Source organism: Geospiza fortis, unplaced genomic scaffold, assembly GCF_000277835.1.
Source record: "Geospiza fortis unplaced genomic scaffold, GeoFor_1.0 scaffold161, whole genome shotgun sequence".
NCBI classification, from domain to species: domain Eukaryota; kingdom Metazoa; phylum Chordata; class Aves; order Passeriformes; family Thraupidae; genus Geospiza; species Geospiza fortis.
Window position 1 is genome coordinate 1,732,255 of NW_005054375.1, and position 16,534 is coordinate 1,748,788.

Sequence of the window (16,534 nt, forward strand, 5' to 3'; positions counted from 1 at the left end):
TGAGGTTCTGTTGGCTTGTTTTATCCTCTCACTGAAGATAATCCCCAACAAAAAAAAACCCATATTTGATACGAAATATATTTTTCCTGGCCAATCAAAATACTTTGAGCTCCTTCTGTTGTCACTTCTAACACCTCAGTGGCACAGTGGTGCTTTGTGGTGGTGTGGTGGCAGTGCTGGAGCACATCCAAGTGCCCCAGCCTGGCTTGGCCTGCACCATCCCACGTGGCAGGGAGTACTTGACTGTGCCTTAGTCACAGAGGCCAGGTCTGGAAAGGAGAATCCCACCTTCCTGCTAAGTCTCTCAGCCAGGCTGTAGGACATCTGCTTCCCAGGCCTTCAGTGAAGAGTTTGTTGCTGAACAAACTGATGCACTCACACCTTGAGCAGGGCAAGGGCCCAGCCCCTCCACGTTGCCTCCTGCATTAGAGCTGGAACCAGCAGGCTGCTGGCTAAAAGCACAGCTCTGCAGGAGGAGGAGGTGGTGTCACTCACCTGCCTCAGAACACCTTTCTCTCCAGCTGTGCCCTAGCAGGGTCAGTAAGCCATGCCCTTTGCAGGCAAGGAGCTCCTTGGGCCATTGGGTGCTGAAGAAGTAGAACAAGTGTTAATGGCTTCCTTGGAGTGTTGGAGGTTTAGACAAGGCTGGATGCACTGTGGTCCTTTACCACAGGTAGGGAAATAATTTCAAAGCCTTGACTCAAGCAAGTTCAGGTACACCCAACCAGTTTAGGGTTTGTTTTTGGCAAACTTGCAACTGGGAAAAAGTATCTTGCCTGCTTCTGAATTTTACTGCCTGTATGTTGATACCCCTTTGCTTTAGAAAGCAAGTGCCAGCTGGGTGTCTGCTTTTGAGCTGCTGATTGTTCCAAGGCCACTTTATGTCCAGACAGGTGGTGTGGCCTAAACACCATCCCCAGGGTTCCAGCTGCAACCTGTCTTACCTGAGCCCCTGATGATGTCTGAGGTGTGTCAGCTGTTTGGAAGGCAACCTTCCCCAAGTATCCCTGTGTGCTGAGCAGGGAGAAGCCAGACCTTGAAGGGACACCTCATCTGAAGGGACCTTTCTGAATGTCTGGCACAGAAACTGGCACAGAATCCCTGCCCTGTGAGCTGTGCTTTCTCTCCTCTGCCCTCAGTTGTAGGTGCCTGCTTGTACATGTCTGAGAGGAGCTGGAATGGATTCCTGCAGCCTGGAGTGGTGTCTCTGCCATTAGGCCCTGTGTGCCAGACTGTGTGGTGGTCCTGTCTCACATCACAGACAAGTTTCATGCCACACTAATCATTGTTTCTGACCTCTCTGACTCTCCTGCAGAAAACATATGCACAGGGGATTGCACAGGTGGGCAAAACTGCCAATGAATTACAGACATCCAGACATTTGAAAACTGACATCTTGACCTCTTTCACGAGCAGGCATTTTTCTGTGGGTTACATAGCCCTTACTTTTAGAAAATTGATGCTAGCATAAGGTATATTATAATAATTATTTGTGAAATAATAATAGCATATTAATGGCATGCAAATTACTGATCTAGGAATCCAGCATGCCCATAACGATTCCTGTACTTTTAATGTCAACATTAAAAGCAACTTCTAACTAACAGTGATAAGGCAAATTAGCATTAATAACAGTTTTGACACTAATAGTAAGTTATCATTTTTTTTAAAGTCTTTCCTGTTGCCAAGGCTCAAACTGATTTTAAAAAAGCCATACCACCTCTCAGCTTGCTGTCACTGATGCTGTTCCTACAGCACTGTGAAGAGATTTCACTCCTCTCGTTCTTAGCAAAGGTCCCTGTGATTGTGCCAGACTTCCTACTCTGTGGTCAAACACTTACTCAGGAAACAAGAATTTCTAATTTTAAAAGACATATGCAGAGCACCTTTTCCTTAATTCAATTTGGTAAAATGTTTTATGAGCAAAGGTTTTTAAAAATGCCATTAGCATGCACTGTTGAGTAGGTAGAGCCAGGAAATAGGATCAATGCTTTTGAATTCTTTCCTTGTCTCTGCACAGCCAAACTCATCTCACCTCCTGTGAATTTCACAAACTCTGTTGGCATCAGCTTTAGCTATTCAGCACATATGGCCAAAGGACCATCCCACATGGGGAACACACACCAAGCTCTATGGGCAACAACTCACAGAGGAAGCTTCATCTGGATGTGGACAATGCAGGTAAACCAGAAGAGCTGCCTTCTTGCCCTCCCCAGGAACATACCAGTGTCAATGAGCAATCTGTTATAAGCTCACTGCTCATGTGGCTGGGGCCTGTGTTGGTCAGTGGTCACTGCCTTTGGGTGACAGAAGTAGCTGTATGATGACAGTCTCTGTCCTGAAGCCTTCACAGCCTAAATTGGGTTTTTCTCAACTGACTGGTAATCAACATGGCAAGCCAGTGCAAAGATGAGAACTCCAGTAAGAGGCAGGCACTGCATGACTTGGTAGCACTGAGCTGTGACACAGCACTGATGCGAGCTACTTAATTCACAGAAGCCTTGTGACTCTTGCTATGTGTTTGTTTACAAACAAAATACCTGCTTGAGTTCCTTCCAACAGAAGGAAGGAAGAGTTTTTTCACTCAGAGTTTGCAACCAGAGCAGTGTGTCTGAGAGCAGTGTGCCTGCACTGGAGGGTCTGGGCTTTCATCCCAACACAGACAAACTCCACATTCAATTTCAGCTTTGTTACTGGTTTCAATGCAGCAAAGTCATATAAGCAAACAAAGCTTCCTGAGGTGTGGCAAGCTGTCAGAACTGACAGATGGGGGCCAGGACTCTTCTGGGGCTCTGAAGTGTCACCAGCTCACCACTCAGTGCACGAGTTTGGTTTGAGCAGGTTTCTCTCCAGAAAGATGCTGTAGCAAATTCTGAACTGCCTTTCCAAGGCACTTGGGGACCCTTAGTAAATGGCTCTGTGAAGGCAGCACATACCAAGGAGAGCTTTGCAAGTGCTACAGTCCCACCTGAACCTTCCCTGCTGTCAGTTAGATGAGCCTGAACGTGACAATAAAATAACTACTTGGAATTTTTATCAGTAGTTTTTGAAGTTAGAAAATTATAATCTACTGCTGCATACAGACCAGGAAGAGAACTACTGCAAACCTTTTCAGTGGCCCTGTTTTTCCTCACTACCTCCAGTGTACATCCCTGATGTAGGAGTGGTTCCATTTAATGCTAACAGGGCCAACAGACTGTATTGGCCTGTTTGCTTGTGTGGTGCTCTTCTGCAGCTCTGCTGAATGCAGTATTAAATTCATCATCACACCTTCACAAAATACAGATATCCCAAACAAGCAAGAGCCAGAAGCAGCAAATCCTGCTGTTGCAGTTTTGGTATGCATTAATGGCTTCAGCAGCCGGGTTTGCCATTACCCTGCTGTGCTGCCTTTTGAGACAAAGTCTGCAGCAAAAGTATCTGCTCTTCCACCTGTATTAGAGAGGAGAAATAAAAACACTCAGACTTCCTGGGATGGCAGAATACCTACCCAAGCTCCATCAGGTCCAAACAGCTCTAAAAAGTTGCCAATGAATTCCCTGGACTTTTCTTCCCATTTCTGAATGAGGTCATGGCTCTTCTCTTCCACCTTGTAAACAAATTCTTTTGATTTTTCCTCCACATTCTTGACTTTTTCTTTCATTTTGTCCACTTGGTTTTGAAAGCGATATTTCTTCTCCTGTTTTAAAAAGTGTGGTCAAAGATTAATAGAAAACTTGGAAATAATTAGCCACAGACAGCTGAGAAGAAGAAAAAAAATTGCATTAATGCATCCTAATACATATGGCCTTGCTTAGCTACTCCCACATTATTTTTATAAATGCAAGTTTAACATTTGTGGAATGAAATGCAGAAGGTACATATTGAAAAGGTTTCTTGTGTGATCACTGTGTTTAATCCACTACATGAATCTTTCTGTATTTTCAAACTAAATGCACTTTGAAATTGATATGAATCTTGTGAAGGATATGAGTGGGAAATTAACAGCTCAAACTTAAGAGTAGGCAAAAGGTAAATATCCCCATGTTTCCTAGCAAATGCTGCTGACTTGCCAGCTTGGATGTCAACCTGGACGAAAATGTCTCTTTGGGTGGATTTCTGCAGTGCAGAAGGAAAACTCTCATAAATTCTGAGCCTGGCTAATACAGGAGCTTCTGGCTGCAACAGAGATGTGTGTAGGCCAATGGCTTGTGGCCAGCAAACTTCACAGAAAGGAGAATTCTAATTGCTAAGTCATACAGAAAAAAAGAGAGAGAGAAGATAATATTAGGGAGCTTCTGGAAAAAGCTTCTGAAATACTTGAGAAATAAAGAGCTTTTGTCTTGAAATGCTTGTGTGCTCCACAAATTTTTGGTACAAGCAAATAGGCAAGGCTGTGCTCTTGAAGGTGTGATGGTCTGTGTAGAAGCACCGATCACTATTGGCTTTTCATTTTCTGTCAACTCCATTTAATGGCCACTTGAATTTATTTTAAAAAAACAAGCACTGAAGGCTTATTCTAGCTCACAAATCACTGAAAGAACTGTCTTTGCAAGCCACAAGCACAAACAAAATCCCCAAGGTCCAAAGAAACCTCACTTCCTCTGTACCTAAAGGGGGATCAGCCTTTAATGAGGAAACCAGTGCAAACAAGACCAGTGCTCTTGTGAAATCCTGGGGATTTCATTTTGAGATGAACAGTCTCCAGTACAAATCAGTACTTCTGCATTTAAATTACTGCAAGCTAAACAATCATGCCAGGAGGTTCTTCAGGAGACATCATCGTCTGAGATGGGGGCAAGCATGACTTCTGCAACAGTATCTTAATCTCACAGCTGCTCAAGGATAAATTTAGGATAAATTTGAGAATCTCCAAGGCATCCAACATGCCTTATTTTAATGGATATTTGCAACAGTGATCCTTCTGAGTGGAGTACTTACAAGCAAGATTTTTTTAAGGTGTAGAAGACTTTCAAAAAAAGCACAGTGAAATAAATATTTATGCCCTGTGATCTGAGGTTTATCTGCCAGACTTCAAAACAAGAAAGAGATAAACTCTAATGAAATGACACAATTCAGTCCTTCACAAGGAGGTTTCCAAGCACCAGGGAGGGAGGTGGGAAGTCCTGCTGTGACCCATCTCAGAGATCACAACAGAGTTTTCAGTTATGTGGGTTATCTTGAGGTCTTAAGTCAAGACTTGAAACAGAAAATGAAGGTGGTAAAGTCTAATTTCCATAAAGTGCTTACTTCTCATTGGAGGGGCAGGTTTATATGTGGAAGATGAATAATCTGAGCCATCCTTTCACATGGCTCTCCTGCCATTGTGGTTTCTGAGCTCTACAGCACCATCATTTATGTACCAGCTTCCTAGCATACTTCCTTGTCTTTTGAAAAACATTTTTATCTTTCACTGCTCTGTGATTGGCTTTGTTAGGGTTTTTGTTTTGTTTTGTAGGTTTTTTAATTCTATCACATTATAGAGAAACTTTGGATCTCAGAATCCATGCTCTCTGGGCTGCCTTCTTGGAATAGGAATATAGAAAGAAATCATGTCTTGGGTGAATGGTTGAGTAGCTTCTGGTGGGAGGGTGGGCTCCTTCCTAGGGTGTCATTGTCACCTACAGCTCAGGGAGGAAGTGGGAGCAGCACCTTTGTTGAAAGTGTAAGATGAAAACTAAGCTGCTAATTAAGAGGAGCAATTAAAACTACCCTCATCTTACCAGTGTCTTTTAAATTAAGTTCTTTCCAGCTCTTTTAAAAGCAGCATGAGGAAGATATAATTTCTTAACTGTTCCTTTACATTGAGGGTGCTGGCAGCGAGTGTTTGAGCAGCAAAGGTGGATGAGGCACTCACATTGATGAAGCTGACGTTCAGCTCCTTGGCGGTGTAGCCTCGCTGCAGGTTGCGCCGCGCGTACACGTCGTAGTCGCGCACGATGCGTGTGATGATGTCCGATGTGGAGATGCCTTCGGTTCTCTGCGTAGGTACAAACATTCCTGAGCAAAGTGGGAAAAGAGAGCCTGCTGATAAAGCTTGGCAGGACCAGGCATTGTGGCACATAGCTGAGGATGAGCATCAAAATGCCTGACAAAGGTAAGAGGCTTGCAGTTCGGCCTTATTCCTAGTTCTCTCCTGTTGTTTCTGTGTGAGTTTGGGGAAGGCAAGGTTGCTACTACTCACTTTTCCCTCAAGTCTTTAGAAAGACTAAAAATTGCCCTCTGTACAGAGTCAGCTGTGATGTGGAAGTTATTAGACTGGCAGGGGCTCCTGAGGCAGGAAGGCCAAGCTTCACAGCTGTGGCCAATTCACTGAGCAGTTCTTTCCATAAGCACAGCCCTTATTTAATGTTATATAAAGGAGCAGGGAGGTTTGCTGCTCTCCTTTATTTCCACTCCTGTGCTGCACCTGACAGTGTCTGTTCTGCTAAGTAGAACAGACCACCCTCTGGCCTTGACAAAAGCCAGGAAAAAGATGCATTACAGTAATTGGAAAACACCCTGGAGGTGCCAGTGGTTTGTAACAGAAAGATGAAGTGTCATGTGTGTGAAGTGTAGTGTTTCATGTCCATCCAGCCATGCCAGTGGCTGCATAACCATCCTCCCTGCTCTGACAAATCAGTCCCTAAGAAAACTGGCCATTTATCAATACTGCTCAGGTTTTCCTCAACACAACTGAGATATATGTGGCTTTCTAATCGCTCCCCACCAAAGCAGGAGCACCTGAACTGTTAATGCAATTCACAAATGCAATAGTAGCAGAGTGCAGGTGCACCTTCGTTTAGTAGTTATTTAGGGTTACAAAAAAAAAAATTACTACTCTCACTTATATGTAATTGCAACATGAAGCTGCTGATGAAAGAGATAGAGAAGATTGGAGGTGGTTTGGGAAAAGAAAGTAGTGCTTTGTCTTAAAATGGTGTTATACCTCCGGGCAGATTAATCCTCACATGTTCACTTAAAGTAAGCAGGCATTGGTACCTAATTTTATAGGGCTGGAAAAAGACTGAGAGAAGGAATCAAGAAGCTTAGCAGCCTCTTGTGACTAAATGCTATGTGATATTTTTTCTTTCTGATCTCTAATTAATACTCTGCTAAAAAAACAGATTACTTTAATCATGAGCAGACATGTTTCCCTGACTGTTGCTTTTCAGGCTTCTACCAGTCACTCAGGAAACTATTTTTGGAAGCAATGAAACCCACTTTGAGCTCGAAACCTTTATAGATAAGAGTTACAAGAATACAAGGACAAAATCCAAACCCCACCTTTGTTAAGCTGAAAGTAGAACTGTAGGTGGACATTATCCTTAGTCACTGACTTTGCTTTCATCTGCTTCATGTGTTGAACTGATCCATTTTTTCCAAGCTAATTGTTCACAATGTGCACAGTTTCAGTCAGTGCACTGTTACCCAGCTCACCAGTGCCCATATGCCCTCCCATCCTCTGAAGGTAGTGGGGAATTGGGAGCCCATGAGAATATACCCAAGAAGCTCCCTGGTTCCCATCCACTTTTCTGCTCTCCAACAACCTGATGTGGGAAAATGGGAGTACTGGAACCATGGAAAAAATGTGCAAATGGCTCAACAGCCCTGGTCTATTTCTAACAAAACCCCTAGGGGAAAGGGGAAATTCATTATTGTAATAATGCTGCTCTGGAGCATTAGGGACTATTACAGCACTAGATCTCAAAACTCATCACAAATAAGTTAACATTATTCCCAGTTTATACATAGCAAAATTCAGCCATACAAGACCCAGGATTCTCCTCTGGTATCTCGTGGTGACAGACACAATGGACCACAGCTCCCTGAAGCTGCAGGCCTGTACTCTCTTCTGCCAAGTCTGAGTTTCTCATCGGGTTGTCTGTGCACTATGCCCGTGCTCAGTGACAGCAGAGAAGGGTGTGCCAGGTTTGGGCACTCTCACACCAAGTCTGATAATGATCCAGTGACACCAAGAGTTGTGTTGTCCTGTGCACTCAGCACCTTACAGAAGAAAAGTAAAATAGCTGCCTGTCCAGCATGTGTGCAGTATGTCTCTTGGCGACCCATTCTTACCAGAGGGGCCTTTTTTCACTGCCTACTGAAGGAAGCTGGTGCTGGCTCTGAAACTATAGAACAGTCATTCCCAAAGGAGGATTGTGAGTCTGATACCACAGGGAGCTTCACAAGTGGAAAAAGATCAGGAAGTGCTGCTATAAAAAGCTTATTCCTTCAGCTCAGGTCAATAGCTGGTCTATAGCTGTCATAGTATAGTTTGAGGTCACTTTGCATGGCATAATACCATCCGGCAGATTGCTCTGGAATTTTTTCAAGCCTCCAATATACATGTCTATGCAGAACAGAGAGGCTGGATTTGCCAGGGCTCAAAGCAGCACCTCCAGGGAGCAGCAGAAGAAGGATATGATTTGTTCCTCCTCTTTCCATTGTTCACTCTGTTAGGATAGCTACTACTGGCAAGCAGTGGCTTAATGTTATCTCCTCAAATTTAATTCATCCTCCTTCAACTGAAGGGACACAAATTCCTAATGAGTTCAGCATCTTCATTTTCAGTGTAATATGGTAGTCAACCAAACTGCTAAATGGTCATGATACTGATTTAAACCCTCTGCCAGTGTAATGAAAAGAACCCTCAGTGCAAGTGGATCGTAATGGCTCCTGAAGGTTGCGTGTGCTTGCCCAATATTCAGGACTAGGCTATATCAAGGAGGTGTCAGTTTGTGGTTATCAAGAACTGACTAAAATTGGCTGGGCTGCGGTGGGAACTGAACTAATTTTCATCCATTCAAAATTCTTAGTCAAGCACTATAAAACTGTTTTACAAATGCACATGGGTCTATTTTGTGCTAGATCTGAATGGTTTCCTTGGGGCTATGGCAAGGATGTCCTCTGAGGTTTTCTTTCTGCTCAAGTCAGCAGTACCTACCATTAGGGTGTAAGACAATGTGATATTACCTCTATTGCTTCTCTCCCAGCAGTTCTGGTTAAAAGGCAGTAAAAGAATTTGAGCTGAGGCTGAAAAGGAAGGTGCTAAAAATGTGAAGTTGCCCTTACCTGCCTCCTTTATGTGTTTGTATACGTCATCCGATCCAGCGGAAGAGTAGGGGATGTCATCATGTGCTACGAAGTCAATCTGCCAGTGAACAGAAGAAGAATCACAACACCATCACCAGATTTTGGTTCACTGGGGGATTGTTATGGAGAGTTATCTCTTTTCTTCACTTCAGCTAATTTGCTTTTGGATTCTGATCCTAAAGCCATCACCTAGTGTACTAGACTTGGGCCAGCAACTGCCGTGTTGTATGATAAATTATAGAAAAACAGAAATCTCCTCTCTAAAAGCACTGCCACTACCTCATCACTCTGACTGGCTCAGTGTGATATGCAGTACAAAACCCAAGACACAGGCTCCTGCTTTTATTCCTACTGCAAAAGTAAGTGGTAAAGCCTAGGCTTTCAAAACCATGGAGGCAGGATAATTGATGTTGGGTCCTTAGGGCTGTGCATAAATACATGTATACCTAGTACTGTCATGCCGTCCTTCTGTCACCCAGTGATGTAGACACTAAAATACATCCTACTTAATTATGCTTTGTTAAGATTCATATGTGTTGCATGGCAATCAATAGCATGTAAAACACTCTATCCTGCCTTTTAGAGGGCATGTGGTATTTTTACATATTGCACCTGTTGCCATTAATAAGAAAAACGCTTTTAATTTAGGACTTCAGTCACTAGGTGACAACTTTCCTGGTTTACCATCTTCTTTTCTGAAAGTCAATGTATCTGTAATTTTTTCAGTGTTATTTGACCTTTCAAAAATCCCAGCAGAGAAATCATCTCAGCATATTGAGAAAAAAAGGCAAAATAAACATCATGTTTTCTGACAGAGACAGAGGCAAGGAATGCTAGGTACCTAATTTCACCCACTGGAATTAACTGAATAAAATAATTTGCTCCACCTAACAGAATTTGAGACTTGCTCATTCTCAACTGTCAGTCTACAAAGGGGAAGGGAGAGATTAGGGAACAAATGTACCTTATGTTTTTCAAGGAACTCAGGTGTCAGTGTCCAGGGTGCATCTCTGATGACCTCATCCACATAACGACAGTGTCTGAGGGCTTCGTATCGCTCCGTTTCATTCATCACAGTGAAGCCTTTGAATTTATGAGTTAAATCATCACTGCAAACTAAAATATAACAGTATGAGCAAAATGGCTTTCCATTCAGTGAAATTAGCATGACCAGGAGCTGATTATACTAGGTAAATCCATTAAGCACTTAGTTATTAGCTTAGCAATTTTTGGGGTGTTCTAGGGCATCTAAGAGTTCTGCTTGGAGTTGGCAGATACAACTGTGTAATAATGAGACAACCTTCTCTTTCTGGAGCTGCAGCCAGAGGCCAAGTATGGTATTTTAAGACACTTCAGATGGGATCCTTTACATGCTAAGGTAAACCAATCCCACTCTTAAGTAAAGATTTCATGGGCTGTGATATTTCACAGGTGATGGCCAATGCTTCGAAATAAATCAAAGAACACAGCATGGACAATCACAGAGTGCTCACTAACTTCAGGTATCACAAAATGGTCGAGGCAGGAAAACCACTTGACAACACCTAATCCAAACCCCCTCCTCCCAGCACAGTCAACTGCAGGTTGCTCAGGGCTATGTCCAGTTTGGTTTCCAAAGATGGAGACCCCTCAGCCTCTCTGGGCCTCCACTTCCTGCTTTTTATTTTTATGTAAACAACACTCTAAAAGGTAAATTTGCCAACAAAGGTCAAAATCACAGCGGGACAGTTTCTCATTAAATAAATCCTGATGGAAAACAAGTCATAGAAAACTTTATAGGAATCTGTCTCCAAGCTTAGCTTTGAGTTCAGCAAGTTTCACAAAAAGAACTTGTGCCATGTTCAAATGGAAAGCTGCTGAAGGAAGCCCCAGGGAAAAGACTGGGAGAAGCCATATGCTCTAGTGAAATGAGCAGAGTTAAAGGTCCAGGAATCCTGTATCTTTAACTCTGGATGCACCAATACTTTGTCACATTGCTTTTAAAATGAGGGGCAGCAAGACCCACCATTACCAGAGGACTGTAAAAGTTAGGTATTATCTTTCTACCCACATAACATTGTGTAAAAACCAGTGACCTTCTCCACAACCACCTCTGTCCAACATTACAGCTACAACAGTCATTTGACACCCCACATGGAATAATGTGATACCCATTTATAGCTGGGTTGCCAGTGGTTGTCCTTCACCACAGGTCAAATCTGTGCCTTTGGATCTTTGTCTGTAAATGTACCTGACAAATGATAAATGTAATATTACCAGTGCCGCAGTGAAGTGTGAGAGCAGCCCTACAGTTGCTGCTTCTTTCTAATTTGAAAGCATCAACCTATCAGGCAAGGTGCTGGCAAAGATGCAGTCTTTTCTGAGATCTGAAATGGATGTTCTTGCTGTGATGGTCATTAAGGACTTTCAAGGTAGGAAAAATGTAGAAAGGCTTAGATAGCCCTGAAGCTTGTGCAAAATTCAAAGCCACATAATAACATATGTATGAATTTCAGCAAGCAAAATGCTACTCTGTCCTATTATGTCAGTTTTGATGCCTGCTGACAAGAAATGTAATGGTGATCAAAGCATTTTCAGGAGAAAGATCCCTTCAGAGACTGTATTTGTATTTATTTACAGCCTTTATGACATCTTTAGGCTACCCTCTCCTGGAAGAAAAAGTCTACCAAAATTATTGGGAAATAGTAATTTTTGCTTGAATTCTGAAGAAAGGTTTGATTTTATTTTCTGATTACTATTTGTTCATGTACAATGCAGACACAATATCTTTGTACTTCTTTTGAATCTGTCATACTGCTGTAATAACTGATTTGGGAAGGTATAAATGTCCATTTTAAAAAGAAAAGTGATCTTAGGTCCAAATAATTGTCTTCACAAGAAAAACAGAAGGGGTTTGTTGTGATGCCCACAAAGACATATGACACCGGTGCTTTTGCAGCACAAATTGTATGTGGGTGTGGGAAGGTGTCCATTTTTTAAACAGGCTAACACACAGTGCCTTGCTGGGAGAAGGTGCTGATGAATGCTGGCTGCTTTGTCCTTCACACCAAAAATAAGGGCAAAGTGAAGCTATGCCATGAATTTCAAAGGAGCCAGGCTTTTACCCCAAAGCTCCTTCTCTTATCTGGGGCAACCCATATCCTTTGAAAACAACAAAATGTACATAACTTGCATTTTTTTTTAAACCTCACAGTCTTGTGCTTCCACTTGCTGCTTTTGCAAGTTGTCTGGCTCAGCAGGCAACCAGGGAATCCTTAATGTTTCCTTCCTAACAAAGGGACTTTACCTCACAGGAAGCTCCATGGGAATTGCCACATTTCATAAACTTGAGTAAAACTAAAATACGTGTTTATAAAGAGATTTTGGTTTTCCTCTGTGTTGGGTTTTTCTCCCCCCCGCCCCCCGCCCCCGCAACTGTTTGGGACAAATATGCAAAATAATGCACCTTATAGTACCTGAAGGTTGCACTCATGTTCACTGTAAAGCATTTGAGCAGCTGAATGAAGGTTGCTGTGAAATGTTTCTGCGAGGAATATCTCAACCCTGGAGGGGCAAGGAAAATGGAACCAAACTGCACATTTATGAGGCTTCATGAGAGCAGGGCTTGCACAGCCAGCTAGGTAGGAAGGAGCCACCCTCCAGTGACTCCTCTGGCACAGGCCAACTGCTGAACAGCTGTTAGCCAGGCACACACCAAGAAAAGAAGATATTCTTAGCCAAAAAAAAAAAAAAAGATTAAGAAAGTAACCTGCCTGGGGACACCTGTGAACTGAAATTACATTCCACTCATGACCTGCATTTGGGTCTTCAATGACAATGGGCCAGACTTAGCTTCTGTGATGATGCTGAAGGCTGGGTCTGGACCTGGCAGGCAGAGGTCATGGTCTGTGCCTGGCTGGCAAAGGGACCAATGAGCCAGAAATAAATAATGGTTGCTCTCATTCACTCATCTCCATCTTTGAACAATTTTGAGCAAATAACTGAAAAAGGTAAATTATTCATATGGAGCTATTTTAAGCTCAGAGCCATGCAGGCACCTGCTTTAACTAGAATGGGAATTGTGCCTGTGCTGCTGAGGGCAGAATTTGACTTTTACTTTAATTGATGCAATTGTAAGATGTAATTCAAGGCAAATTACCTATAGAAAGCCCCTGAGTGAAAGCAGCATTCAAGTCATAGTGTGTAAACAGCTGGGGGTGGGAGCGCAGCAATAACTTTCTGATAGTGAAGCACAGAAGCAAAAATCCAGTGCAATAAATAAGTCTGATCTTACCTCCTACTAGTAAGTAGCTATTTGGGAATAGAGTTTTGGCTTGCATAAGAGCTCTAGCATGGCCAGCGTGGAAGAGGTCAAATATTCCATCTGCATACACTCTGACAGGTCTGTCAACTGGGGAAAAAGAAACACAACAGTGATTTTTCAGATCCCAAACAAGTTGCACTTAATTCTCCTGGATGGCATTTTGTTCCCAGATCAGATGATTGCACAGATTTACCCCAGTTCTGATATTCAAAAGCCCCACAGCTGAACCTGCAGTTTTTGATACTGCACATTACTTGTTCTTTGTACTCTCTACTGTTTTCTCTCAGACTTACCCTATTTATTATCATCCATCATCCCCATATTCTAATTTAGCAAAAATGTCATCTTCCTGCCTCATTCAGAGTTCCACCATATGTCTTGTTCTTTTCTCTCTGCCTTTCTAATCAGATATGCCTTACGGATTTTCCTCATCATTTCCCTTTCCTTCCCTCTTGCCTTGGCTTTTTCCACAGCTTACTGCTATAAAAATCAATTGCTTACCTCTTCTATGCAAACCTTTTACTTCACTTTTTCCAGACTTTCCCTAAGTTCTTCTCTCTAATGAGCCTATAACTTCTATTTCTCATGCTATCACCCTTATAACTCTTTCTGTACAGCACCTTCAGCAGCAGCCTCCAGACTGAAAAAGGACTTGCTTTCCCAAATGACATGCTTTGCCACCTCCAAGCAAAAGCACAGTGGAGATGAAATCAACAGAGCTCAAACCTCCACAGACTCTGTTTCAGTGACAGCAGAGAGATGTCTCTGCAGTCAGGACATCCAAGGGTCCATGGGAGAGCACTGTCCCTTGCACAGCTGACTGGAAAGCTGCAGCTTGCTCCTATAATGTGTACATACTTTAAAAGCTTATTTTAAATAAGTAGAGTAAGTAAAAAGAGCCTTCTAAAAAATAATATCTTCAAATATGGGGGAGCTGAAGGATACATTTGGGACTTTATGTGAAATCATCCTGCCTCCCCAGTCCAATCACAGATGCCCCAGATAAAGAAACTGGCAAGTAACTTTTAAGGCCACTGAAGGTCTGATGCGATCATCAGGAACATCAGTGAAAGAAGAGTTTTCTAGAGATGAGAATCCAGAAGGTAGCTACTACATAACACAATTTTCAGAAGGCTGGCAAGCCTTCCTTCCAACCAACATCCACAAATACATCAAAACTAACTTGAAATACTTTCTCTTGTTGTTTTTCTAAGAGAACATAATGCTCTGTAGTTGCTGGTTTCTTCTCCATTACCTGATAGCACTAGACATTAAGCTTTTGCTTTTGAGTAGAAGGCACAAATAAGCATTGATTGATGTTTGTATGGAAGAAGCAGTGCTTTGGGAGTGCCCATGATCCTGTGGATGTAGCTCTCTCCACATACCTGGTGTTCCCCGGCGCGCTTGTGCAATGGTTAACTTCTCATGGGGTGCTTGGCACTGACAGCTTGTTTCATCAGCGAATGGAGCAGGTGCCGTCAGAGTCTGGAAGGAGGAAAAAGCACAAAGAAAGTAAATTTATTTTCACCACCAACTAGTTATAAAAGAACCCTTTAATTCTGGCAAAATGCTGTACCCAGACTTCATGCCAGTTTGTTCTCTGGGGATTTTTGCCTTTTGGTCACCCCTGAGCACATACAATTCACACAAGGTAGGATGGTGAGGAAAATAAAGCTTTTTAAACACGTCATGTGACTGAATTCTTTGTCTCTGTTAGAGAAGCTTGGTCATCTTTGAGGTGGACGAAGGCATACAATTTTTTTGTTTGCAGAACGAAGTCAGGTTGGATGGTGTGAGCAGCTTAACACTTCTCAGTGACTCTGAAGGCCCAAGGAAAAATGTATTCTGTTACCTGTAAGTAACAGTTGGAAAAACTACTTGAGACTTAGAAAGCTGCAAATGAGCCACTTCTTAACAAGCACCCTTTCCTGACACTGGCATCAATACAAATAATTGGGAGTGGAGGTTGTTTTGTTGTGGTTTTAGTCAGAATCTCCTATAATTTTGAGGAGCCATTCAAAATACAAGGATGCAACCTTAAGTCCCATTTAACAAGAGCTGACTGAGCTGCAACTCCTTTCTGGTCTGACACATTCTGTAATACTTCTAAAACACTCTAACTGTGATCAGAGCACCACAAGAGTACTTGCTCTGAGGAGCTTATAACCTAAAGATATATGAGACAGTGTGAGGATGTGTGAAGACTGACGTGGCATTATCTGTCAGGAAACTTGATTACTGAATTTGTATTTTCTGCCCATGTCTATGTAGGAAGTTATCAGCCATCAGACCCTCAGGTATTTACTATCTGCCACATAGTCTGATAGGAAAAACAGACAGCTTCTACAGCTTCTGGCTTGAAATCTTTACAAAAACATAACTGAGTTTTGGTTTGCTTTGTTTTTGAGATGAAGTGGTGGTTGAGAAAAGCTGAAGGAAATCTGTCACTTTGCCTCTGCCATGATTTAACTGGGAGCTCATAGCTGTGCAGCTGTGGCTTGGGTTTTGACAGTGACCATCTGATGTACAGTTGTCACACCAGTTTGAGTACCCATGGATGATCATAATAGCATCCATTTTTGCCTTTACACAGTTTTTCAGGTTTTTGATGCTGAATGATTAATCACTGAACATTTAGCATTCTTTAGCATCCCAGAGACACTTTGGAGCATGTCATGCCTAATTGTTGGCTGATCTCTGGGCTCACTGGTTTGTTGCATGGAAAGCTCAGAGGACAGTGGTAAAACAACAACAAAGACTTAAAGATTCAGATCCAGTTCTTTCTGCTGATTTGCTATTCATTTTGTTTACTACAAGTAATGCAATTTTATGAAGGTTTCCTTCTTTTCCTTTCCATTTTTCTCTCCTTATTTTTTTCCCACACTCTCAAATCATCATCATTAGCATCTTCATGATGAAAATCACAGCACCTCTGCAAAGACAAGGTTAAAAATGGAGAAACTATTACCAAGCCCAAGTTTCTGTCTGGGTTTCATGGAGGGGAACTGTTCATCAGGCCACCCACGCTGCACAGTGTAGAACATTACACATAATCATACAGTGCCAGCTCTTTCCTTTATTTTCTAAATACTGTCTTTTTGCTTCTGGCTTTGCTACTGCTGGGTGCTAATCTGTCTTTTTATCTCCAAGGAAGGTCAAGTTACATGGCAGCCCATA

The 16,534-nt window shown here is 42.5% G+C and overlaps 1 protein-coding gene across 2 annotated transcripts in view; it reads right to left on the minus strand.

The window, feature by feature from the left end:
- The window catches only part of PCYT1B (phosphate cytidylyltransferase 1, choline, beta), a 37,979-nt gene that overhangs the window by 1,806 nt on the left and 19,639 nt on the right, over nucleotides 1-16,534 (minus strand). For both annotated transcript variants that reach the window (XM_031060202.1, XM_031060203.1), the window contains exons 2-7: nucleotides 14,743-14,842; nucleotides 13,328-13,444; nucleotides 10,019-10,170; nucleotides 9,034-9,112; nucleotides 5,837-5,979; nucleotides 3,491-3,679 (exon numbers count right to left, since the gene is read on the minus strand). In XM_031060202.1, coding sequence (XP_030916062.1) covers nucleotides 3,491-3,679; nucleotides 5,837-5,979; nucleotides 9,034-9,112; nucleotides 10,019-10,170; nucleotides 13,328-13,444; nucleotides 14,743-14,842 — 780 coding nt within the window. The remainder of the gene's footprint in view (nucleotides 1-3,490; nucleotides 3,680-5,836; nucleotides 5,980-9,033; nucleotides 9,113-10,018; nucleotides 10,171-13,327; nucleotides 13,445-14,742; nucleotides 14,843-16,534) is intronic.